Below are 25,684 nucleotides of genomic sequence, written 5' to 3' on the forward strand. Positions count from 1 at the left end.
CAGTATATACACAGCCGGGCCGGGGGAGAGGAGGAGAGCAGTATATACACAGCCGGGCCGGGGGAGGAGGAGAGCGGTATATACACAGCCGGGCCGGGGGGGAGGAGGAGAGCGGTATATACACAGCCGGGCCGGGGGGGAGGAGGAGAGCGGTATATACACAGCCGTGCCGGGGGGGAGGAGGAGAGCGGTATATACACAGCCGTGCCGGGGGGGAGGAGGAGAGCGGTATATACACAGCCGGGCCGGGGGGGAGGAGGAGAGCAGTATATACACAGCCGTGTCGGGGGGAGAGGAGGAGAGCAGTATATACACAGCCGTGTCGGGGGGAGAGGAGGAGAGCAGTATATACACAGCCGTGCCGGGTGGAGAGGAGGAGAGCGGTATATACACAGCCGTGCCGGGGGAGGAGGAGAGCAGAATTTACACAGCCATGCCGGGCCAGGGGAAAGGAGGAGAGCAGTATATACACAGCCATGCCGGGCCGGGGGAGAGGAGGAGAGCAGTATATACACAGCCGGGCCGGGGGAGAGCAGTATATACACAGCCGTGCCGGGGGGAGAGGAGGAGAGCAGTATATACACAGCCGTGCCGGGGGGAGAGGAGGAGAGCAGTATATACACAGCTGGGCCGGGGGAGAGCAGTATATACACAGCCGTGCCGTGCGGGGGGGGAGGAGACCAGTATATACACAGCCGGGCCGGGGGGAGGAGGAGAGCAGTATATACACAGCCGTGCCGGGGGGAGGAGGAGAGCAGTATATACACAGCCGTGCCGGGGGAGAGGAGGAGAGCAGTATATACACAGCCGTGCCGGGGGGAGGAGGAGAGCAGTATATACACAGCCGGGCCGGGGGAGAGGAGGAGAGCAGTATATACACAGCCGGGCCGGGGGAGAGGAGGAGAGCAGTATATACACAGCCGGGCCGGGGGAGAGGAGGAGAGCAGTATATACACAGCCGGGCCGGGGGAGAGGAGGAGAGCAGTATATACACAGCCGGGCCGGGGGGAGGAGGAGAGCAGTATATACACAGCCGGGCCGGGGGAGGAGGAGAGCAGTATATACACAGCCGGGCCGGGGGAGGAGGAGAGCAGTATATACACAGCCGGGCCGGGGGAGGAGGAGAGCAGTATATACACAGCCGGGCCGGGGGAGAGCAGTATATACACAGCCGGGCCGGGGGAGAGCAGTATATACACAGCCGGGCCGGGGGAGAGCAGTATATACACAGCCGGGCCGGGGGAGAGCAGTATATACACAGCCGGGCCGGGGGAGAGCAGTATATACACAGCCGGGCCGGGGGAGAGGAGGAGAGCAGTATATACACAGCCGTGCAAGGGGGAGGAGGAGAGCAGTATATACACAGCCGTGCCGGGGGGGAGGAGGAGAGCAGTATATACACAGCCAGGCCGGGGGGGAGGAGGAGAGCAGTATATACACAGCCGGGCCAGGGAGAGGAGGAGAGCGGTATATACACAGCCGTGCCGGGGGAGAGGAGGAGAGCAGTATATACACAGCCGGGCCGGGGGAGGAGAGCAGTATATACACAGCCGGGCCGGGGGAGAGCAGTATATACACAGCCGGGCCGGGGGAGAGGAGGAGAGCAGTATATACACAGCCGTGCCGGGGGGAGGAGGAGAGCAGTATATACACAGCCGTGCCGGGGGGGAGGAGGAGAGCAGTATATACACAGCCGGGCCGGGGGGGAGGAGGAGAGCAGTATATGCACAGCCGTGCCGGGGGGGGGAGGAGGAGAGCAGTATATACACAGCCGGGCCAGGGGGAGAGGAGGAGAGCAGTATATACACAGCCGGGCCGGGGGGGGGAGGATGAGAGCAGTATATACACAGCCGTGCCGGGGGGGAGGAGGAGAGCAGTATATACACAGCCGGGCCGGGGGAGAGCAGTATATACACAGCCGGGCCAGGGGGAGAGGAGGAGAGCAGTATATACACAGCCGGGCCAGGGGGAGAGGAGGAGAGCAGTATATACACAGCCGTGCCGGGGGGGAGGAGGAGAGCAGTATATACACAGCGGTGTCGGGGGAGAGGAGGAGAGCAGTATATACACAGCCGGGCCAGGGGGGAGGAGGAGGAGAGCAGTATATACACAGCCGTGCAGGGGGGGAGGAGGAGAGCAGTATATACACAGCCGGGCCGGGGGAGAGGAGGAGAGCAGTATATACACAGCCGGGCCGGGGGAGGAGGAGAGCAGTATATACACAGCCGGGCCGGGGGAGAGGAGGAGAGCAGTATATACACAGCCGGGCCGGGGGGAGGAGGAGAGCAGTATATACACAGCCGTGCCGGGGGAGAGGAGGAGAGCGGTATATACACAGCCGGGCCGGGGGAGGAGGAGAGCGGTATATACACAGCCGGGCCGGGGGAGGAGAAGAGCAGTATATACACAGCCGGGCCGGGGGAGAGGAGGAGAGCAGTATATACACAGCCGGGCCGGGGGGGAGGAGGAGAGCAGAATATACACAGCCGTGCCGGGGGAGAGGAGGAGAGCGGTATATACACAGCCGGGCCGGGGGAGGAGGAGAGCAGTATATACACAGCCGGGCCGGGGGAGGAGGAGAGCAGTATATACACAGCCGGGCCGGGGGAGAGGAGGAGAGCAGTATATACACAGCCGTGCCGGGGGAGGAGGAGAGCAGTATATACACAGCCGGGCCGGGGGAGAGGAGGAGAGCAGTATATACACAGCCGTGCCGGGGGAGAGGAGGAGAGCGGTATATACACAGCCGGGCCGGGGGAGGAGGAGAGCAGTATATACACAGCCGGGCCGGGGGGGGAGGAGGAGAGCAGTATATACACAGCCGGGCCGAGGGGGAGGAGGAGAGCAGTATATACACAGCCGGGCCGGGGGGGAGGAGGAGAGCAGTATATACACAGCCGGGCCGGGGGGGAGGAGGAGAGCAGTATATACACAGCCGGGCCGGGGGGGAGGAGGAGAGCAGTATATACACAGCCGGGCCGGGGGGGAGGAGGAGAGCAGTATATACACAGCCGGGCCGGGGGAGAGCAGTATATACACAGCCGGGCCGGGGGAGAGCAGTATATACACAGCCGGGCCGGGGGAGAGCAGTATATACACAGCCGGGCCGGGGGAGAGCAGTATATACACAGCCGGGCCGGGGGAGAGGAGGAGAGCAGTATATACACAGCCGTGCAAGGGGGAGGAGGAGAGCAGTATATACACAGCCGTGCCGGGGGGGAGGAGGAGAGCAGTATATACACAGCCGGGCCGGGGGGGAGGAGGAGAGCAGTATATACACAGCCGGGCCAGGGAGAGGAGGAGAGCGGTATATACACAGCCGTGCCGGGGGAGAGGAGGAGAGCAGTATATACACAGCCGGGCCGGGGGAGGAGAGCAGTATATACACAGCCGGGCCGGGGGAGAGCAGTATATACACAGCCGGGCCGGGGGAGAGGAGGAGAGCAGTATATACACAGCCGTGCCGGGGGGAGGAGGAGAGCAGTATATACACAGCCGTGCCGGGGGGGAGGAGGAGAGCAGTATATACACAGCCGGGCCGGGGGGGAGGAGGAGAGCAGTATATGCACAGCCGTGCCGGGGGGGGGGGAGGAGGAGAGCAGTATATACACAGCCGGGCCAGGGGGAGAGGAGGAGAGCAGTATATACACAGCCGGGCCGGGGGGGGGAGGATGAGAGCAGTATATACACAGCCGTGCCGGGGGGGAGGAGGAGAGCAGTATATACACAGCCGGGCCGGGGGAGAGCAGTATATACACAGCCGGGCCAGGGGGAGAGGAGGAGAGCAGTATATACACAGCCGGGCCAGGGGGAGAGGATGAGAGCAGTATATACACAGCCGTGCCGGGGGGGAGGAGGAGAGCAGTATATACACAGCGGTGTCGGGGGAGAGGAGGAGAGCAGTATATACACAGCCGGGCCAGGGGGGAGGAGGAGGAGAGCAGTATATACACAGCCGTGCGGGGGGGGAGGAGGAGAGCAGTATATACACAGCCGTGCGGGGGGGGAGGAGGAGAGCAGTATATACACAGCCGGGCCGGGGGAGAGGAGGAGAGCAGTATATACACAGCCGGGCCGGGGGAGGAGGAGAGCAGTATATACACAGCCGGGCCGGGGGAGAGGAGGAGAGCAGTATATACACAGCCGGGCCGGGGGGAGGAGGAGAGCAGTATATACACAGCCGTGCCGGGGGAGAGGAGGAGAGCGGTATATACACAGCCGGGCCGGGGGAGGAGGAGAGCGGTATATACACAGCCGGGCCGGGGGAGGAGAAGAGCGGTATATACACAGCCGGGCCGGGGGAGAGGAGGAGAGCAGTATATACACAGCCGGGCCGGGGGGGAGGAGGAGAGCAGAATATACACAGCAGTGCCGGGGGAGAGGAGGAGAGCGGTATATACACAGCCGGGCCGGGGGAGGAGGAGAGCAGTATATACACAGCCGGGCCGGGGGAGGAGGAGAGCAGTATATACACAGCCGTGCCGGGGGAGAGGAGGAGAGCGGTATATACACAGCCGGGCCGGGGGAGAGGAGGAGAGCGGTATATACACAGCCGTGCCGGGGGAGAGGAGGAGAGCGGTATATACACAGCCGGGCCGGGGGGGAGGAGGAGAGCGGTATATACACAGCCGGGCCGGGGGGGAGGAGGAGAGCGGTATATACACAGCCGTGCCGGGGGGGAGGAGGAGAGCGGTATATACACAGCCGTGCCGGGGGGGAGGAGGAGAGCGGTATATACACAGCCGGGCCGGGGGGGAGGAGGAGAGCGGTATATACACAGCCGGGCCGGGGGGGAGGAGGAGAGCGGTATATACACAGCCGGGCCGGGGGGGAGGAGGAGAGCGGTATATACACAGCCGGGCCGGGGGAGAGCAGTATATACACAGCCGTGCCGGGGGGGAGGAGGAGAGCGGTATATACACAGCCGTGCCGGGGGGGAGGAGGAGAGCGGTATATACACAGCCGGGCCGGGGGGGAGGAGGAGAGCGGTATATACACAGCCGGGCCGGGGGGAGGAGGAGAGCAGTATATACACAGCCGGGCCGGGGGGGAGGAGGAGAGCGGTATATACACAGCCGGGCCGGGGGAGAGCAGTATATACACAGCCGGGCCGGGGGAGAGCAGTATATACACAGCCGGGCCGGGGGAGAGCAGTATATACACAGCCGGGCCGGGGAAGAGGAGGAGGAGAGCAGTATATGCACAGCCGTGCCGGGGAAGGATGGGGGCACGGAGACAATGCAGAGAGGGCGTTGCAGACACTTGTGGGTGGAGACACTGGCACACTACACAGGGTTTATATAGCGGAGGGGGGGTCCATTATGTACGTACCTGGGGAGGGTCGCAGTGTCTTGGTTTCGTCGCGGATCGCTGCACACCACGTGACTCGCCGGTGTCTTAGCGCCCCTGACAGCGGCAGAGCGACAACTACGGACAGTGAGGAGGGACAGAAAAGCTTGGCGCAAAGTGGAAATATCTGCGGCTGCGCATCACAGCGTTCTAATAAGCTCTGGAGCCGCAAGTACGTGCAGACGCTGTGGTGACGTCACCGCTTGCTGTCTTCTTTGGCTCCATTTCTGACTGATTAGGAGCAGTTGCCCCTAGCGACCAATAAGGAAGCTTCGTTAGTTTTTCAACTGGTGTTAAGAAATGAGATCTGTAACGTGATTGGTTGGTGTTGGCCTCGTGCCCTACAGGGGAGTAGTCAAGAGATTTCTCCGCTCAGGAGTACGGCTCCGGTAACTGACGGGAGAGGGCGCTCAGCTAGAATGAGCCGTCTGCACGGCATCACCTCAGCAGCATACTGTCAGCTGTATGGAGTTATAGATTGTGGGGTGTCCTTAGTACAGTGTCTGTCCTGTGGGGCGTTCCCGGTATACGGTCTGTCCTGTGGGGCGTTCCCGGTATACGGTCTGTCCTGTGGGGCGTTCCCGGTATACGGTCTGTCCTGTGGGCTGTTCCCGGTATACGGTCTGTCCTGTGGGGCGTTCCCGGTATACGGTCTGTCCTGTGGGCTGTTCCCGGTATACGGTCTGTCCTGTGGGCTGTTCCCGGTATACGGTCTGTCCTGTGGGCTGTTCCCGGTATACGGTCTGTCCTGTGGGCTGTTCCCGGTATACGGTCTGTCCTGTGGGCTGTTCCCGGTATACGGTCTGTCCTGTGGGCTGTTCCCGGTGTACGGTCTGTCCTGTGGGCTGTTCCCGGTATACGGTCTGTCCTGTGGGGAGCTCCCGGTATACGGTCTGTCCTGTGGGGAGCTCCCGGTATACGGTCTGTCCTGTGGGCTGTTCCTGGTATACGGTCTGTCCTGTGGGCTGTTCCCGGTATACGGTCTGTCCTGTGGGCTGTTCCCGGTATACGGTCTGTCCTGTGGGCTGTTCCCGGTATACGGTCTGTCCTGTGGGCTGTTCCCGGTATACGGTCTGTCCTGTGGGCTGTTCCCGGTATACGGTCTGTCCTGTGGGCTGTTCCCGGTATACGGTCTGTCCTGTGGGCTGTTCCCGGTGTACGGTCTGTCCTGTGGGCTGTTCCCGGTATACGGTCTGTCCTGTGGGGCGTTCCCGGTATACGGTCTGTCCTGTGGGGCGTTCCCGGTATACGGTCTGTCCTGTGGGCTGTTCCCGGTATACGGTCTGTCCTGTGGGGCGTTCCCGGTATACGGTCTGTCCTGTGGGCTGTTCCCGGTATACGGTCTGTCCTGTGGGCTGTTCCCGGTATACGGTCTGTCCTGTGGGGCGTTCCCGGTATACGGTCTGTCCTGTGGGCTGTTCCCGGTATACGGTATGTCCTGTGGGGCGTTCCCGGTATACGGTCTGTCCTGTGGGCTGTTCCCGGTATACGGTCTGTCCTGTGGGCTGTTCCCGGTATACGGTCTGTCCTGTGGGCTGTTCCCGGTATACGGTCTGTCCTGTGGGCTGTTCCCGGTATACGGTCTGTCCTGTGGGCTGTTCCCGGTATACGGTCTGTCCTGTGGGCTGTTCCCGGTATACGGTCTGTCCTGTGGGCTGTTCCCGGTATACGGTCTGTCCTGTGGGCTGTTCCCGGTATACGGTCTGTCCTGTGGGCTGTTCCCGGTATACGGTCTGTCCTGTGGGGCGTTCCCGGTATACGGTCTGTCCTGTGGGCTGTTCCCGGTATACGGTCTGTCCTGTGGGCTGTTCCCGGTATACGGTCTGTCCTGTGGGGCGTTCCCGGTATACGGTATGTCCTGTGGGCTGTTCCCGGTATACGGTATGTCCTGTGGTGCGTTCCCGGTATACGGTCTGTCCTGTGGGCTGTTCCCGGTATACGGTCTGTCCTGTGGGCTGTTCCCGGTATACGGTCTGTCCTGTGGGGCGTTCCCGGTATACGGTATGTCCTGTGGGCTGTTCCCGGTATACGGTATGTCCTGTGGGCTGTTCCCGGTATACGGTATGTCCTGTGGGCTGTTCCCGGTATACGGTCTGTCCTGTGGGCTGTTCCCGGTATACGGTCTGTCCTGTGGGCTGTTCCCGGTATACGGTCTGTCCTGTGGGCTGTTCCCGGTATACGCTCTGTCCTGTGGGCTGTTCCCGGTATACGCTCTGTCCTGTGGGCTGTTCCCGGTATACGCTCTGTCCTGTGGGGCGTTCCCGGTATACGGTCTGTCCTGTGGGGCGTTCCCGGTATACGCTCTGTCCTGTGGGGCGTTCCCGGTATACGGTCTGTCCTGTGGGGCGTTCCCGGTGTACGGTCTGTCCTGTGGGGCGTTCCCGGTGTACGGTCTGTCCTGTGGGGCGTTCCCGGTGTACGGTCTGTCCTGTGGGGCGTTCCCGGTGTACGGTCTGTCCTGTGGGCTGTTCCCGGTATACGGTCTGTCCTGTGGGCTGTTCCCGGTATACGGTCTGTCCTGTGGGGCGTTCCCGGTGTACGGTCTGTCCTGTGGGGCGTTCCCGGTGTACGGTCTGTCCTGTGGGGCGTTCCCGGTATACGGTCTGTCCTGTGGGGCGTTCCCGGTATACGGTCTGTCCTGTGGGGCGTTCCCGGTATACGGTCTGTCCTGTGGGCTGTTCCCGGTATACGGTCTGTCCTGTGGGCTGTTCCCGGTATACGGTCTGTCCTGTGAGGCGTTCCTGCTATACGGTCTGTTCTGCAGCTCGTGTGGGGTGTTCCCAGTGTAACCGGTCAGAATATACCCGGGGTTAAAGTGGCCTAGGTCAGTTTATACCCCTCTGGGCCAGAATATAACCCAGCTGCTGTAGATCAGATTTTTCACACTATATTTGTATTTCCCAGGGAGCAAAGCACCTAGGATTTCACTGATTGAGCGCCTTTGCCGGCTGTCGCAGTGTTTTCTTTGACTGGTCTCCTTGAGGTCAGTGATTGTTTCGTGATATGGTACTTAATAACAGGGCCCCAGGCAGCGCACAGTGGGGTAGAGAACGCGCATGGGGCCCCAGGCAGCGCACAGGGGGCGAAGAGACAGCGCACAGGGCCCCTGTGCGCTGTCTCTGCCCCCCTGTGCGCTGTGTGGTCCCCCGTTCTTGAGTATATAACTCAATCCTGTGCGCTGCCTGGTTCCCCGTGCGCTGTCTCTGCACATCTGTGCACTGCCTGGGACCCCATATGCTGTCTTTGCCCCCCGTGTGCTGCCTGGAGCCAAGTTCGCTGTCTGGGTCACATTCGCTGTCTCTGCCCCCCCCCGTGTGCTGCCTGGAGCCCCGTTATTGTATCACTCAATGGTTCTGATAAACCTGAAAAATCTGATCTACAGCAGCTGAGGTATATTCTGACCCAGAGGGGTATAATCTGGCCTAAGCCACTGTAACCCTGGGTATATTCTGGGCGGGGGGTTAGTCTGGCCTGTCACACCGGTACACAACAGCTCCTGTGGTGTGTTCCCGGTATACGGAGGCTCCTGTGGTGTGTTCCCGGTATACGGCGGCTCCTGTGGTGTGTTCCCGGTATAAGGCAGCTCCTGTGGTGTGTTCCCGGTATACGGAGGCTCTTGTGGTGTGTTCCCGGTATACGGCGGCTCCTGTGGTGTGTTCCCGGTATAAGGCAGCTCCTGTGGTGTGTTCCCGGTATACGGAGGCTCCTGTGGTGTGTTCCTGCTATACGGCGGCTCCTGTGGGGTGTTCCCGGTATACAGAGGCTCCTGTGGGGTGTTCCCGGTATACGGAGGCTCCTGTGGTGTGTTCCCGGTATAAGGCAGCTCCTGTGGTGTGTTCCCGGTATACGGCGGCTCCTGTGGTGTGTTCCTGCTATACGGCGGCTCCTGTGGGGTGTTCCCGGTATACGGAGGCTCCTGTGGTGTGTTCCCGGTATACGGAGGCTCCTGTGGGGTGTACCCGGTATACGGTGGCTCCTGTGGGGTGTTCCCGATATACGGCGGCTCCTGTGGGGTGTTCCCGGTATACGGAGGCTCCTGTGGTGTGTTCCCGGTATAAGGCAGCTCCTGTGGTGTGTTCCCGGTATAAGGAGGCTCCTGTGGGGTGTACCCGGTATACGGCGACTCCTGTGGGGTGTTCCCGATATACGGAGGCTCCTGTGGGGTGTTCCCGGTATACGGCGGCTCCTGTGGGGTGTACCCGGTATACGGCGGCTCATGTGGGGTGTTCCCATATACGGAGGCTCATGTGAGTGTTCCCGGTATACGGTACACTGATGTGGTCACATTACCCTACACATGAAATGTATTAACTTTCGCTGTTGAACGTAGTACAATGTGTAAACCTGCTTCATGGCACTGCCGGTCAGTCACCAGCAGAGGGAGGGCGTGTTTACAGAGCAGGGAAAGGAATGATGGGAATTGTAGTTTTCAGGGTATGGAAACTGAAACTTAATGTTATGTCCGCTCCACGCCTCGTCTGGAGACAGAAGAGCAAGGACAGGTAGGAAAACAATGTCTGAGGGTTATAGAACTCGCTGAGGTTTCGTAGCCAGGTTCTGGCCCAACTCTAGAGGATAACCTGCTGCCAATGTGCCAGACACAACGGGACGCCCTCACAGGGGGAGATCTGGCCTGGCCAGGAGGCAAAACAGTATTGTACAGCTGTATAGAGTGGGCTCAGCACCTAAGACCACTCCATACAGTTCTCACAGAAGAACCCACTGCAAATACTTAGTGTGTGAACAAGCCTTTACGACCTACATGTATGGCGTATATCGCCAAAGACTAATCAGTGCGTCCTTAGGAGTCACAAAACGTTCAGACTCCCTGATATCCATAGCTCTGCCACATTAGATGGTCACCTTGTCACTGTGGGGATGGGATGACTTCAATCCAATGTGTATGGGGTCTATACAGTGTCCCTATGTTAGGAGCTGCTATTAGTTTACTTGTGCCACCTAGACCGGGTACAATAGTAACAAACCCACAGCCTGACCCCCATAAACATGCCACAGTAGTTCCTGACTACCCGATCAGGCCATGCAAACCGTTGTCTGCTTATGTCGTGTGTATTAAGTTTTAAAGATGACATCGTGTCAGACGTACTAATCAGAAGAGGCCTTGAGTCCGACTACTGAGGTGGCCGCTGGACCAGGATCCTACTAATCTTTTTGCCTAACTCTGCTTTATAATGTCTTCTCACAACACCTTGATAGCGAAGCATCCTCTTGCTCCATTCCTGAGAATTTGATGCAGATGGAGTACTGTGAACCACTATCAAAACACGCGGTGCATGTGTACATTACTGGACGTCCAGGACCTGCGCAGGTGCAGATGAAAGCTTGGTTGTAAGTTGACCGATTCATTTCATTTGCACATGCGCAGGTACCAAACAACCAGAAACTGGCGCATGCTCAGTTGGTTGACATGGAAGTTTCTGATGAACGTGTCCAGAGAATCGTAGAGAGTCCATGAATTAGCGCATGCGCAGTCTGTGGGGTTGTAAGTGGCTGGAGGACATGTCACGTCATGTCAGCCACCATTTTCAGGACAGGAGCAGAGAACCTAACTGAGAGGAAGCAAAGTTGTTAGAGTCCAACCACTTTACGGTGAAACCAAGATGACTGCTGTTAGTTGTTGGGGTGTTCTCGCTATATGGTCAGTCCTGTGGGGTATTCCCGGTATATGGTTGATCCTGTGGGGTGTTCCCGGTATACACCATATCCTGTGGGTTGGTCCCTGTATGCACCGTCTCCTGTGGGGTGTTCCCGGTATATGGTTGATCCTGTGGGGTGTTCCTGCTATACGGCGGCTCCTGTGGGGTGTTGCCGGTGTACGCCGGCTCCTGTGAGGTGTTCCCGGTATACGGCGGCTCCTGTGGGGTGTTCCCAGTATACAGCACACTGTTATGGTCACATGACCCTACACATGAAACTTATTAGCTTTCGCTGTTGAACATAGTACAAAGTGTAAACCTGCTTCGTGGCACTGCTGGTCAGTCACCAGCAGAGGGCGGGTGTGTTTACAGAGGAGGGAAACAACTGTTTTGTCCACGCCTCGTCTGGAGACAGAAGAGCAGGGATCGGTAGCAAAACAATGTCTGAGGGTTATTGTTATGATTGGGTCACCGAGGAGGAAAACAATACCAAGGTAAGCCACAGAAAACCACCAGAGAGGTTGGTAACTAAGCGGATTGCAGACCCCTGATCCTATCCACACAACTAGCAGTAGCCGTGGAGCGTACCTACGATGATTCTAGACGCCTCGACACAGCCGGAGAACTAAATAAGCCTAAAGCAAGAAAGGGGAAATCTAAACTGCCCCAAAGGAATATATAGCCCCCAAACATATATTGTCGGTGAGACAAGATGAAAACACAAACGCAGATCGGAAAATAGGCTGAGCAAACGATGGGGCCCACACTAACTAGACAGGACAGGAAAGGAAAGACACTGTCTGCAATCACGCAAAAAACCCTCCAAAAAATGTCCAACACGTCTGATAGAAAATACTGAAGTCACTAGACTTCGCCCACTATATCAGCACTCTGGCATAGTCTGAAAGCAGAGCAAAAAGAGGCCAATCTAATAAGGGACAAAAACTAACTGGCACAAGCAGTAACATAAGGATGGAAATTCAGCATAGCCCCAGCCGGGGCTGGCTGACCACACAAAACTGAATAGACAAAACCAAATCAAATGTGAACTATAGCAAACAACACTTAGTTTCCAGTTCAGCCCCTGCATGCTCAAGCTAAGACCTCAGGAGGCAGGAAAAAAAATCACCAGCAGGGCTAGAGTGAGTCAGCTGTCTTTAAATCCAGTCAAAAACTCCAGAAGTCCAATCGTCCTCCTCATTATCAGGTGGCTGGCCTCTGTTAATTAGATCAGCTCCATTACCTCCTGTAACCACCAGAGGGAGCCCGGAAAGAGAACTCGCGACCCCTCTGTCAATACAACCAGCTCCACTACCTTCACTAGCAACCAGAGGTAGGCCAGAAAGCGAATTCACAACAGTTATAGAACTCGCTGAGGTTTTGTAGCCAGGTCATGGCCCAACTCTAGAGGATAACCAAGAATTATCCTCCTGGCCATAACCCTTCCATTTGACCAAGTACTGAAGTCTCCGTCTAGCCAAACGAGAATCCAATATTTTCTCTACCTTATATTCCACATTGCCTTTAACCAATACAGGGTCAGGAGGTGCCGCCATAGGAACTACTGGCTCCACAAACCTCTTCAACAGAGATTTATGAAACACGTTATGGATCTTAAACGTAACAGGAAGAGCCAATCAAAAAGAAACAGGATTAGGAATCTCCAAAATCTTATAAGGTCCAATGAATCTTGGCTTGAACTTTGGAGACGCAACCTTCATAGAAATATTCTTTGACTTAACCTCTTTTGTGATCACCTCATTCTCAAATATCTGCAAGAAGTTTCCACACAATGGTACATTAAAAAAACATCTTTATTTATAAATATCACAATATTATAATCATAAAAAGAAGGTGCCGAACAACTTGTGAGAGACAGCAACCAAACATAGAACCACCATACAACAACATTATCATGGTCAGGAAGCAAATGGTGAATACTATTCAAAATATTGCATAAATATCAGGGGAAATGCATTAAAATAAGCTTGCTCCATATCAAATACCAACTATCATCAGACATATATAAGTAAAGGAGCATTTCACCTACTGAAACCTCACCAGCGCATGTACTTTAACCTGTTAATTCCCACCGGCTATCCTAGATATTAAACGTGTGACAAAAATTCACTACAACATACCAGCGATTTATGGTGCTTCCTGTGGCGTCCCTGATGCCCCGACACGTGTTTCGCAATGCTTCATCAAGCCTCCTTGATGAAGCATTGCGAAACACGTGTCGGGGCATCAGGGACGCCACAGGAAGCACCATAAATCGCTGGTATGTTGTAGTGAATTTTTGTCACACATGTTTAATATCTAGGCTAGCCGGTGGGAATTAACAGGTTAAAGTACATGCGCTGGTAAGGTATCAGTAGGTGAAATGCTCCTTTACTTATATATGTCTGATGATAGTTGGTATTTGATATGGAGCAAGCTTATTTTAATGCATTTCCCCTGATATTTATGCAATATTTTGAATAGTATTCACCATTTGCTTCCTGACCATGGAAACTTCTTGCAGATATTTGAGAATGAGGTGATCACAAAAGAGGTTAATTGTTGTGTCACGGTACACTTCCCAGTGTTAGTTGTTAATAACTGGTTTGGGCATTTTGTGAATATAAATATTCTTTGACGACAACCAAACCATATCACCCACTTTAAACCGGGGACCAATGGTCCTATGCCGGTTGGAAAACCGTTGGGCTTTTTCCTGAGAGAGGGACAACTTGTCCACCACTTGGTCCCAAATCTGCTGCATTCTCTCTACCACAGTGTCCACACTTGGGCAGGTCGAAGATTCCAATTGCCCTGAAGAAAATCGAGGATGAAACCCAAAGTTACAGAAAAAGGGCGACATCAAAGTGGCAGAATTAGCTCTATTGCTTAGCGCGAATTCGGCCAAGGGCAAAAATGAGACCCAGTCATCCTGATCAGCAGATATAAAACATCTCAAATAGGACTCCAAGGTCTGGTTTGTTCTCTCAGTCTGCCCATTGGTCTGAGGATGAAACGCAGAGGAGAAAGATAACTGAATTCTTAGATTGGAACAAAAAGTTCTCCAAAATCTTTAAACAAACTGGACTCCTCTGTCCGACACAATCTTCTCAGGAATCCCATGCAACCGAACCACCTGTTGTAAAAACAAGGGCACCAACTCTGAAGAAGGTGGCAACTTTGGGAGTGGTACAAGATAGATTTTCGAAGATGGTCCATCACAAATCACCCAGATAACAGTCATTCTCTGAGACACAGGAAGATCAGAAATAAAATCCATTGAGATATGGGTCCATGGCCTCTTGGGCACCGGCAGGGGCATCAACAACCCACTAGAACGAGAACAGGGTTTAGACCAAGACGGTCAGTTTTTTAAATTTGTAGACCAAGAACAAGTCCCACAGGACTTCACAAAATTCCTGACATCACGAGATAAGGCAGGCCACCAAAAAGACTGACTCACCAAATCTCTGGTACCAAAAATACCTGGATGACCAGCCAACGCGGAGCAATGAATTTCAGACATCACTCTCTTGCTCCACTGGTCAGGAACATACAATTTTCCCATAGGGCAACGCTCAGGTTTGTCCTCCTGAAATTCCTCCAGGGCACGTCTCAAATCGGGCGAGATGGCGGAAAGAACTACCCCCTCACCTAGAATGGCAGTAGGCTCGGTCACAATAAGAGAATCTGCAAAGAAAATCCTAGAAAGGGCATCCGCCTTAACATTCTTAGTGCCCGGAAGAAAAGAGATCACAAAATTAAAACGCGTGAAAAACAAGGCCCATCTAGCCTGTCTAGGATTCAAGCGTTTGGCCGATTCAAGATAAATCAAATTTTTGTGGTCGGTGAGGACCACAACTTGATGTCTAGCTCCCTCCAACCAATGTCTCCACTCTTCAAATGCCCATTTCACGGCCAACAATTCCCGATTCCCCATGTCATAGTTGCGTTCAGATGGGGAGAATTTTCGAGAAAAGAAGGCACAGGGATTCATCTTAGAAGTCACAGGGTCTTTTTGGGACAAAACTGCTCCTGCACGAATCTCAGAAGCATCTACCTCCACCTGAAATGGGAGTGAGACATCAGGTTGCCGTAGCACCGGAGCAGAAGTGAATCTCCGCATAAGCTCCTGAAATGCCGAGACTGCCTCTGGAGACCAATTCACCACATCAGTGCCCTTCTTGGTCAGATCAGTCAGTGGTTTGACAATACCAGAAAAATTACCTACAAATTTACGATAGAAATTGGCAAAACCCAAAAACTTCTGGAGAGCCTTCAAAGAAGTCGGCTGAACCCAATCATAAATGGCCTGTACCTTGGCCGGGTCCATTTCAATAGCCGACGGAGACAAAATAAATCCCAAAAATGAAATCCTCTGTACACCAAAGAGGCATTTCGATCCCTTAACATACAGGGAATTTTCCCTCAAAATCTGGAACACAGTCCGGACATGTTCCACATGAAAATCCCAATCACTGGAAAAGATCAAAATATCCAGATAACTTATCCACAAAGTCCCGGAAAATATAGTTCATAAAGGATTGGAAGACAGAAGGGGCATTAGTGAGCCCAAAAGGCATCACCAGGTACTCAAAATGTCCCTCTGGAGTATTGAACGCCGTCTTCCATTCATCCCCATGCTTGATGCGAATAAGATTATACGCCCCCCTGAGGTCAAGCTTGGTAAACCAGCATGGACTTTTAACTCTGGAAAATAAGTCAGAAATCAGGGGTAACGGGTACTGATATTTAACAGTGATTTTGTTAAGGGAACGATAGTCAATACAAGGCCTTAATGAACCATCTTTCTTGGTCACAAAAAAAACCCAGCACCTAAGGGTGAAGAGGATGGTCTAATATGACCTTTCTCCAACGACTCCTTGATATAAGATCGCATAGCATCATGTTCGGGTACCAATAAGTTGAAAAGCCGACCCTTGGGAAATTTACACCCGGGCATTAACTCAATTGCACAGTCATAACTCTTATGAGGAGGCAAAGACACAGACTTACACTCACTAAATACATCAGAAAAATCAGCCAAATCAGGAATATCATGAGACTGACTGGGGGGAGGTGGAGAAAACAGGAGTGTCACCAAGAGCACACCGACAACCCCAACTCGCCACAGACACAGATTTCCAATCCAAAACAGGATTATGAGTTTGCAACCAGGGAAAACCCAGAACAATAGTATCATGCAAATTGTGCAGCACCAAAAATTTACAATTTTCTTGGTGGTCCAGGGCGACCCGCATTACCACCTGGGTCCAAAACTCGGGTTTATTCTCCGCCAAAGGAGTAGCATCAATACCCCTCAAAGGGATAGGAGTCCGCAGGGGTATCACGGGAAAACCACAACGTTTAGCAAAGTCCAAATCCATCAGATTCAAAGCTGCTCCTGAATCTACAAAAGCCTTAGCGGAAAATGTGGATAAGGAGCAGATCAGAGTAATTGCCAAAAGGAACTTAGGTTGTACACTGCCCACCGCAAATGTGTGCACAAAATGTTCTCTTGTTTAGGGTAGACAGAAATAGTATGAGAGGCGTCTCCACAGAAAAAACACAGCTTATTACGCCTTCTAAACTCCTGATGTTGCGCCCTAGACGAAACCCTATCACATTGCATAGGTTCAGACGTTTGTTCAAAAGGTGGCAACACCTCTCGTGTAGTTTTACATTCACGTAAACGCCGATCAACTTGAATGGCTAATGACATAGAATCATCAAGACCAGAGGGAACAGGAAATCCCACCATAACATCTTTTACGGTTTCTCATAAACCTATCCGAAAGAGAGCTGCCAAGGCACTATCATTCCATGTAGTAAGGACTGCCCACTTTTGGAATTTTTGACACTTTTGCAGAATCCTGACCCTGGTTCAATGCCAATAGAATTTTCTCAGCTTGATCAATAGCATTATGTTCATCATATAACAACCCCAAGGCTTGAAAAAATGCGTCCACATTAGTCAGAATAGGATTTCCAGGTGTCAGAGAAAAAGCCCAATCCTGTGGATCGCCGTGTAGCAAGGAGATGACAATTTTAACCTGCTGCACAGAACTCCCCGATGAGTTAGGCTTCAAGGCAAGAAATTCTCTCCTACTTTTGAGTACCCTAGAATCTGCGGTTTAGGCTGGTGATTCTGTTATGATTGGGTCACCGAGGAGGAAAACAAGACCAAGCTAAGCCACAGAAAACCAGTGAGGTTGGTAACTAAGCGGATTGCAGACCCCTGATCCTATCCACACAACTAGCAGTAGCCATGGAGCAGGACAGGAAAGGAAAGACACTGTCTGCAATCACGCAAAAAACCCTGCAAAAAATGTCCAACATGTCTGATAGAAAATACTGAAGTCACTAGACTTCGCCCACTATATCAGCACTCTGGCATATTCTGAAAGCAGAGCAAAAAGAGGCCAATCTAATAAGGGACAAAAACAAACTGGCACAAGCAGTAACATAAGGATGGAAATTCAGCACAGCCCCAGCCGGGACTGGCTGACCACACAAAACTGAATAGACAAAACCAAATCAAATGTGAACTATAGCAAACAACACTTAGCTTGAGCATGCAGGGGCTGAACTGGAAACTAAGACCTCAGGAGGCAGGAAAAAATCACCAGCAGGGCTAGAGTGAGTGAGCTGTCTTAAATCCAGTCAAAAACTCCAGAAGTCCAATCGTCCTCCTCATTATCAGGTGGCTGGCCTCTGTTAATTAGATCAGCTCCATTACCTCCTGTAACCACCAGAGGGAGCCCGGAAAGAGAACTCGCGACCCCTCTGTCAATACAACCAGCTCCACAACCTTCACTAGTAACCAGAGGTAGGCCAGAAAGCGAATTCACAACAGTTATTGAACTCGCTGAGGTTTTGTAGCCAGGTCATGGCCCAACTCTAGAGGATAACCTGCTGCCAATGTGCCAGACACAACAGGATGGCTTCACAGGGGGAGACCTGGCCTGGCTAGGAGGCAAAATAAGCACAGTATTATGCAGGTGGTTTTAACTCTTTAGTGACCTGTGACATGCGAGATGTTTGAAGTTGACTGTGAAGATGAGCCCTTTCCATACCAGTCAGTTGCCGGCTGTGTTATACAGCCACGACCTACCTATAACCTGAGCCAGCTATTGCAGCTAGGCCTCTTGAAGAGCATCTGTTCCACTGTATAAGGTATGATTCTTTTTTTTTTTTTTAAGTAGGCCCTTGACTGCCATGACAACCATTCGCATCCCTCGATCGTGTTACATGTGGGGTCTATGGGAATCAGAAGTGATTACCCCTTCCTATTTTGTCACGGAAGGCGGCATCTAAGAAGTCAAACTGTTGTGATCCGAGATAGCTAGCAGTTACTCCACAGTGACGTCTGTATAACACAGGAGGCACCCATGCTGTATAGAGCGGGCTCAGCACCTAACACCACTCCATACAGTTCTCACAGAAAAACCCACTGCAAATACTCAGTGTGTGAACAAGCCCTTACGGCCTACAGGTATGGCGGATGACGTATGACTGATCATTGCGTCCTTAGAAGTCACAAAAATTTCAGACTACTCGGTTTCATTATTTTCCCCACATTTGATGGTCACTGTGAAATTGTGGGGGGATCGGATGACTTAAATTTAATGTGTATGGGGGTCTTTACAGTGTCCTTATGGTAGGGGCTGCTATTAGGTTAGTTTACTTGTGTAACCTAGACCGGGCACGATAGTAACAAACCCTTAGCTATGAGGATTACCTGACCCTCTTAAACATGTCACAGTGGTTCCTGGCTACCGAGCCAGGCCATGTAAATCTTCGCCCACTTGCGTCGAGCATATTAGGTTGTAAAGATGACATCGTGCCAGATATATTAATCAGAAGAGGCGTTGCGTCTGACTACTGAGGTGGCCGCTGACTTTTTCCTCACAGTGCTGAGGTCACCACAGTGCCATTACTAAGCCCTGGGCTTGATGTCACCGGACAATACAAAGATTACATCAACCCCACAAATATTACCCCACTTACCACCGCTGCAGAGCAAGTGGGAAGAGCCGGGCAAAGCGCCAGAATTGGCGCATCCATTAGATGCTCGTTTTCTGGGCAGCTGCGGGCTGCTATTTTAAGGCTGGGGTGGTCAATATCCATTGCCCCTTACCAGCCTGAGAATAGAGCTGTCTGCTTTAGCTTGGCTGGTTGTCAGAAATGGAGGGACTCCGTGCCGTTTTTTAAATTATTTATTTATAGGGCAGGCAGCTGCTGATGAATACTCCAATCAGCCGCTGCCTGCTCTTGCTCTTATCAGTTGCATACCACTCTCAACATTTTCCCCTGCTTGCGCTGATCGCTGGCAGAGCAGGGGAGATTGATGCGAGCCGTCTTCAGCACCATGCGCCAGGGAACAGCACAAACCATACTGCTGTTTCCCGGGCGCTGGTACGTGTGATACTGATGTGGCACACGCATGTCACAAGTATTACACAGACATTGATATCCCGTGCACTGATTTTGCCAGTACCGGAAATATCGGTGTGTGAAAGAGGCCTTAACGTGATACTAAGACTGCTGTTGGCTGTTAATGACTTGTTGTTTGCAGATCATTTTAATCAGGAATTGTTATTTCAGGTCTGGCTACTCAGGATTGTGTACGGGAGAATTGCCGCAGCTGTATGAGTACGCAGCTGAAGAACGAACAGGAGCCAGAGCTGTCGAGTCTTGCGTCAACGGTCATGTAAACAATCTTGGATACATCCTACAGGACTGAATTGTGCTACGATTGCATCGACAAGTCTCATAAGTTTTCTTTGACACTTGGACAAGCTCGATACTGTGCTGACAATGGCATTTGCTGATTTCCGAGAAGAACTGAACTGCTCAATCTGCCTAAACATCTACACAGATCCAGTCACCCTGAGATGTGGCCACAACTTCTGCTGGGTCTGTATTGACCGTGTACTGCTTACTCAGGAGGCATCCGGTGTTTACTCCTGTCCTGACTGCAGAACCGAGTTTCCAGAGCGTCCAGCGTTGCACAAAACCATAGCACTCCGTAACATAGCTCAGAGTTTCCAGTCTAAACAGGAGGTTGAAGAAACTTGTGGCATCTTGTGCACTTACTGTGAGTCCTCCATACCTGCCATTAAAACTTGCCTACATTGTGAAGTTTCTTTATGTGACAAACACTTAAAAAAACACAGCAAGTCAAACAATCATGTCTTAGTGGAACCCATCACAACTCTGGAGAATAGAAAATGTTCTACACGTACGAAGATCCTGGAGTACTTCTGCACCGAAGACTCCACCTGCATCTGTGTCACCTGCTGCCTAGTCGGAAAACACAAAGGACACGATGTAGAACCAATAGACGAGGCATCTGAAAAAAAGAGAATGAAACTCCGAAATGTCTTGGAGAAACTGACCTCAAAGCAAGTGGAGACTGAGAAACAAGTCCAAAACCTAGAAGACCAAAAACAGAAAGTAAAAAAGAAGGCTTCCCGAGAATCGGAGAGGGTCAACTTACTGTTTAGAGAGATTGGGAAGCTTCTTGTAGAGCTGGAACAAAAAGTTTTAGGTGAGATCTCCAGACAGATGGTTCAGGTGGAAACTTCAGTCTCTGAGCTAATCCGGCAGCTCGAATCGCAGAAGGACGAGTTGTCCAGAGAGATTTCCCACATTGAGGAGCTGTGTCTCCTGGCAGATCCATTAGCTCTCCTCCAAGAATATGAATCTGAGAAGTATAATTTATGTGGAGCTGCTGAAAAAGTTAACGAAGACCAAAAAAAAGAGAGAAAATCGTCTGAATATGTGGGTGATCTGGATAAAAATTTAACCTCCATGACATTACATACAGGCTTGGCAGATATAGTGGCACATTTCAAGAAAGGTCTCCACATTGTGGAGGTTTCGGACCTCCTGCTAGATATCAACACAGTCGCCAGAGACGTTTGTATCTCAAGCGACCTGAAAACCGCTCGTTATTTGAGTAATCAAAAACATCCAGAATCTCCCGAGAGGTTTGAGGATTGTCAGGTTTTGAGCACCAGAACCTTTTCGTCAGGCCGCCATTTCTGGGAACTTGAAGTTAGCAAATCAGGGTACTGGATGATTGGGGTGTGTTACCCTAGTATAGGCAGAAAAGGAGACGAGTCGTACATTGGGAACAACGAGAAGTCCTGGTGTATATCCAGATCCAAGTCAAAGAAGCACCATTATTCAGTTATGCATCACGGCAAGATTATCCATTTGCCTTGCAAGTTTTCCAGTCAAAGGTTAGTGATATACCTGGATTACGAGGCTGGACAGTTGTCCTTTTACGAGCTATGTGAGCCGGTTAAACACCTGCATACTTTCATTGCTGCTTTTACCGAACCCCTTCATGCTGCCTTGTACATATGGACTGAATGGGTGGCGATCAGGAGCTAGATGGAAGGCTGCATTATAGAGTTCAGGACTACTAAAATTTTCACACTGAAGATCCCATCAGTGGTAAGTTCGACACTACGAAATCCCAAAGGTACCCCACACTTTGTGAAGAGACTGAAACCCCAAGAATTAGGCTGAGATGCCCATTACTAGCAACACAGAAGTGATACTAACCCTCAACGTTACCATTGAAGTCGGAGAGATCGCTTGAGATTTCCATCAATGGAAGAAATGGACACCCAATGATGCCATCATCTGGTGTGACTTATAAGTGGATATCTTAGATTGTTGATATTGTTTTTCATAAACCTGATATATACCTATCGACATGGTCGCTGGGGGTCTTACCACTGAGATGGCAGATCCTAAAGTATCCTATGTGAATGGAGCAGTAGTGAGCATGTGCGACCATTGTCTATAGGAGTGGTGGTCACACATACTCACTATGGCACTTTTGGGTCCCTGTTACAGAATCAGCAGGGATCTATACAGCAGAAAACAAAGTGATTACACATTTAAGGGGGTTGTCCGACCTTGAATTACAAGTCTGTAATTGCTCTACACTAACAAGCAAAAGGGTAGCAATGCTTTGACCTTAAAGAGGACATGTCCCTTGCTCCAACAATTGAGTTAGACACCTTGCAAAAAAAAAATCCCTGAGCTCCCCTATTTCTGCCGCTCTTTTCCGTTTTGCACTGTGTCGCTCCATTGCAGAGTCATTCACATTTGTTTCTTCTGGAGCACACTATGTGAAATCTCTTGTCACAATCCATTTTTGGATCTGTGTCAGAGTCTGGATTCTCTTTTATAAACCTTTTTCCTTTCAGGCCCTTGGGGGTTAATATGGGTTTTTGCCCCCCGGTGGCCGCTGGTGTTACAACAAGTTTAGGGAGTCTGCTTCTGGGGTTTTCCCCACCGGTGGCCGCTGGTGTTACTACAAGTTTAGTGAGTCTGCTGCTGGGTCCCCCCCCCCCCCGATGGCCGCTGGTGTTACTACATATTTAATTAGCAGGTGGTGACCACCCCCTTCCTTCCTATAAAAAGTCATCAGGTGCTGTAGCTCACTGTTGGTAATACTGGTCATTTGGAAGCCAACCGTGCTGAAGAGAGAAGCTACCTTGAGCAGTGGTGTTTGCAGCTGATCTGGAGCAGTGGTTATCCTGCTGGAAGCGGAGTTCGGCGCGTGCCTTACTCTGCCGTCAGGTGCATGACTGTAGAGCAAGCAAAGTGTTGTTTTTCCCTGTCTGTTATTTTCCCTGGTGTCTTATTAGTACAGCGGTAGGACCAGTGTCCGCACTTGCCAGTTCCCTAATAAGGGATAGGTGCAGGGAAAGTGAGGGACCTAGGTATCCTGGTCAGCGACAGGTTGAAAGAACCTGTATAGGGAATGTGAGGAGAGTTCAGGGCTCTTCCTTAGGAGAGTGCAGGAGGTGTCCACTTCCCCGTTCCCTATTGAAGGGCCCACCATTGTAATTGTGTCCCCGGTGTCCCCTTGTTTTGTTGTTTGGTGACCGACCGATCCTCGCGTCACGCAGGGCCAGTGGCACCGTGACATCTCTGCTTTGCAGTTCAGCTGGGCGGTTTTTCATAATCTTCTTTGGGGAACCTGCACTTTCACCCCTCCCAGACTTCTAATCACAGCTTGGCAGTTGATTTAGGGATCTTATCAGAGACAGAGCATCTGGGAGGAATGAAAGCGCATGCCCCTATAGAAGGCTCTGAAGAACTGCCCAGTTGAACTGTAAAGCAGAGATTACACACAGTGCGCTGCAGAAGAATCAAATGTGAATATCTGCAATGGTGCGACGCAGAGCAAAAACGGAAAAAGTTTCAGGATCAGGTAGTTGTCATGTCGGACGCTGTTCACACCACAGCGTCCGGCAGGCAGAGGTAGTTCCACCTCCAGCCACTATAGCCTCGGGTGCCAGCTTGATCTTCAGGCTCTCGGGGGTTAATCCTGCTGGAGACCAGGTTGGAAGGTTAGTCACGCCCACGGTCTTTAAATAGTCATACTGGCATATGGGCGTCGCCGATTATAGCTTGTGTTTTCATACCAAGTGGTTCCGGTCTGGAGTGGAGGTGTTGCAGAGAGAGAGATTCGTATCTGGTGTCGTATGATCCGTCGTTATCCTTTCTCCTTCCCATATTTGTGTTTAGTTGTGCCCTGTTCACATTACTGTTTATTCCTGTGTGTGTGCGGCGCAGTGCAGTTTAAGTTCTCCCTGTCTGTCATTATTTGTGTAGGGGCTTTGGTGGTGTGTCTCCTCACTGGGTGGAGGGTGGAGGGTTAAGTGCAGGGCTGAGCAGGAGATAAGGAAAGGTCGGAGGCTCAGGCATTTGCACCTTCAGCTAAAACCCTGGGTTGAGGGTCAGACAGGGTTTTCCCTAGTTATAGGGACATCACAGGGGCCCCGGGAATTACAGCCTTAGTTGAACTTGGCCCCCGTGACAGGAGTTTTAAGGTATTTAATTCATTTTTTTTAGCAATTGATTTGTTCTCTATAATTTTAGAGTTTAGTCACTAGCAGCTTGACAGGTCTATATTTCTGACTACTTTGGTTGATTCTTGGTGGTGGTGTTTAGGGTGCTGCCATATATGTACAATGAGACAATATCTCACCATTTATTTACCGTTAATTGGATGAGGTTTGGTTTCTCAGTTTAGTTAGTATGCTTTCACTTTTTTTGGAGTGGAATCACTTTTTGTTCTTTGAGTCCCGAAGATGCATCAGATATTTTTCTTTAAATCAGTTATTTGTCCGGTATCACCACAATATCGGACCCATTATACCTTCACTGGAGAGTTGTCATTAAAGATGTCAAAGCATGGTGTGACCCTTTTGTTTGTTCTTCTGATAAGTGGTGCCAGAGGTGTCTGGTAACTGCTCCTCTCCCCAGTTACACAGAAATGCATTTTCATAGAGTATTTGGGGCCGATGGTGAACGAACATGGCCACCGATACTGCTGTAATTACTCTTTAATAAAGTTTATTTGCATGCATCATGGTTTGATTTAGAGGGTCCTCTACCACCTACCTGGTGTTTGGGAGCTTGGGATGCATGTGGTCCACATCTATCTTAACATTTACCTAGTCTATAAATTGGTGATAAACATCCATCTTGGAAAAACTTCTTAAACGGTTCGAACACCTGCGGAAAACTCTTGACTACAATTTTTGGAATTAACCAAATCATTACCTCTTCATTTATTACAATGATGTCACTTTAAAAATGACGATATATAGACTTGATTTGTTGGCCAAAACAAAAGATTTGGGTTTTTTTCGACCTCTAGGACTATACATTTCCCTTGTGTAGCTTTTATGTACAGTGTAGTTCAATGTGACAGACAGGCAATGATCAGCATATTCACAAATAGAAAGCAATATAGTATCCTGATCGCAGCTGGAAAACCAGACAGTCCACAACCGAGACTTGTTGCCGTGGGCGACTGCACCGCCGTGTACGCTTTTGCCTCCGCTTGGACCTGTGTTGCCTCACACAGGCAGAGCTAAGCAGAGCCTCCTACTCTGCATGCTTGCTAACCAAACTGACACACTCAACCCTCTGCTGCAGGGTTCTTACAAGCAACCTGTGGCCTTAGGCCACATGGAAAACCCAGCCGGGAAGGAAACTGACCGCCACACTACCATCCTGTAGTCCACTTCTAAAATAAAAGCCCATGGCAGGTTTTCTTAAATTTGCCTTGAGCAAATAGTTTGCCCGAGACCAACACTTTTATTTTGCATTGCAATCCCAGCTATGCCTGTGACAGCAACTCACTCCCGCGGCCTCAATACGCCGCTGTGTGCATCGTAGGGGACACATAGCGGCCCTCGCATATAACACCGGTCACTGCCTCACAACAGATGCATATATTTATTTTTTTTTTACTATCTGCCTTTTATGTTCCAACACATTTAGCTCATGGTCAGACCCACCTTAGACTCTGAAGGGGTGTACTGATAAGATGCCCTATACACTGCACAGATGTGCTATTGTTCTTTGTCCCAATATAAAAGAAGTCAAAGTTTAGTTGTTTGAACTTTGACTAGTGATAAAAATATTAAAGGCAAAGGCTTAAAATAACACTTTTTTTCCTCTGTGTCCAGGAATAACAGTTAATGTCTGCGCTATACATAGGGGGTATAATCTATTCTATTATTTCTAAACACTTTTTCGGTGATCACTTTGTATCTACGTTCATACTGCACCCACACACACAAAAGATACACCATTTGAAAGGTAAACTTGCTCCCTTCAGTAAAAAAATA

General features: G+C 51.4%; 2 protein-coding genes across 3 annotated transcripts in view; one reads left to right on the top strand and one right to left on the bottom strand.

Moving 5' to 3' along the window:
• Positions 1-5,585, bottom strand: part of TBCD (tubulin folding cofactor D) — a 148,234-nt gene extending 142,649 nt beyond the window's left edge. Inside the window, exon 1 of the mRNA XM_073579958.1 lies at positions 5,332-5,585. The gene's annotated coding sequence lies outside the window, so the exon portion shown is untranslated. The remainder of the gene's footprint in view (positions 1-5,331) is intronic.
• Positions 5,393-24,411, top strand: LOC141094305 (E3 ubiquitin/ISG15 ligase TRIM25-like). Of its 2 annotated transcripts, none has more exons than XM_073580141.1 (2): positions 5,393-5,521; positions 19,614-24,411. In XM_073580141.1, exon 2 carries the CDS (start codon positions 19,827-19,829, stop codon positions 21,408-21,410), a length of 1,584 nt encoding a protein of 527 aa, XP_073436242.1. In that variant the 5' UTR covers positions 5,393-5,521; positions 19,614-19,826; the 3' UTR covers positions 21,411-24,411. The 2 variants fall into 2 exon arrangements, with proteins under 2 accessions (XP_073436242.1, XP_073436241.1); XM_073580140.1 differs by lacking the exon at positions 5,393-5,521 and adding an exon at positions 9,378-9,851.
• Positions 24,412-25,684: the final 1,273 nt, after the last annotated feature.

The sequence above is a fragment of the Dendrobates tinctorius genome, unplaced genomic scaffold (assembly GCF_039654945.1).
Source record: "Dendrobates tinctorius isolate UK_male_01 unplaced genomic scaffold, ASM3965494v1 ptg000063l, whole genome shotgun sequence".
Taxonomy (NCBI): Eukaryota; Metazoa; Chordata; class Amphibia; order Anura; family Dendrobatidae; genus Dendrobates; species Dendrobates tinctorius.

Bases quoted from the DNA above. Each gene is read 5' to 3' on its own strand.
- LOC141094305 (XM_073580141.1), top strand. From the start codon at position 19,827: ATGGCATTTGCTGATTTCCGAGAAGAACTGAACTGCTCAATCTGCCTA.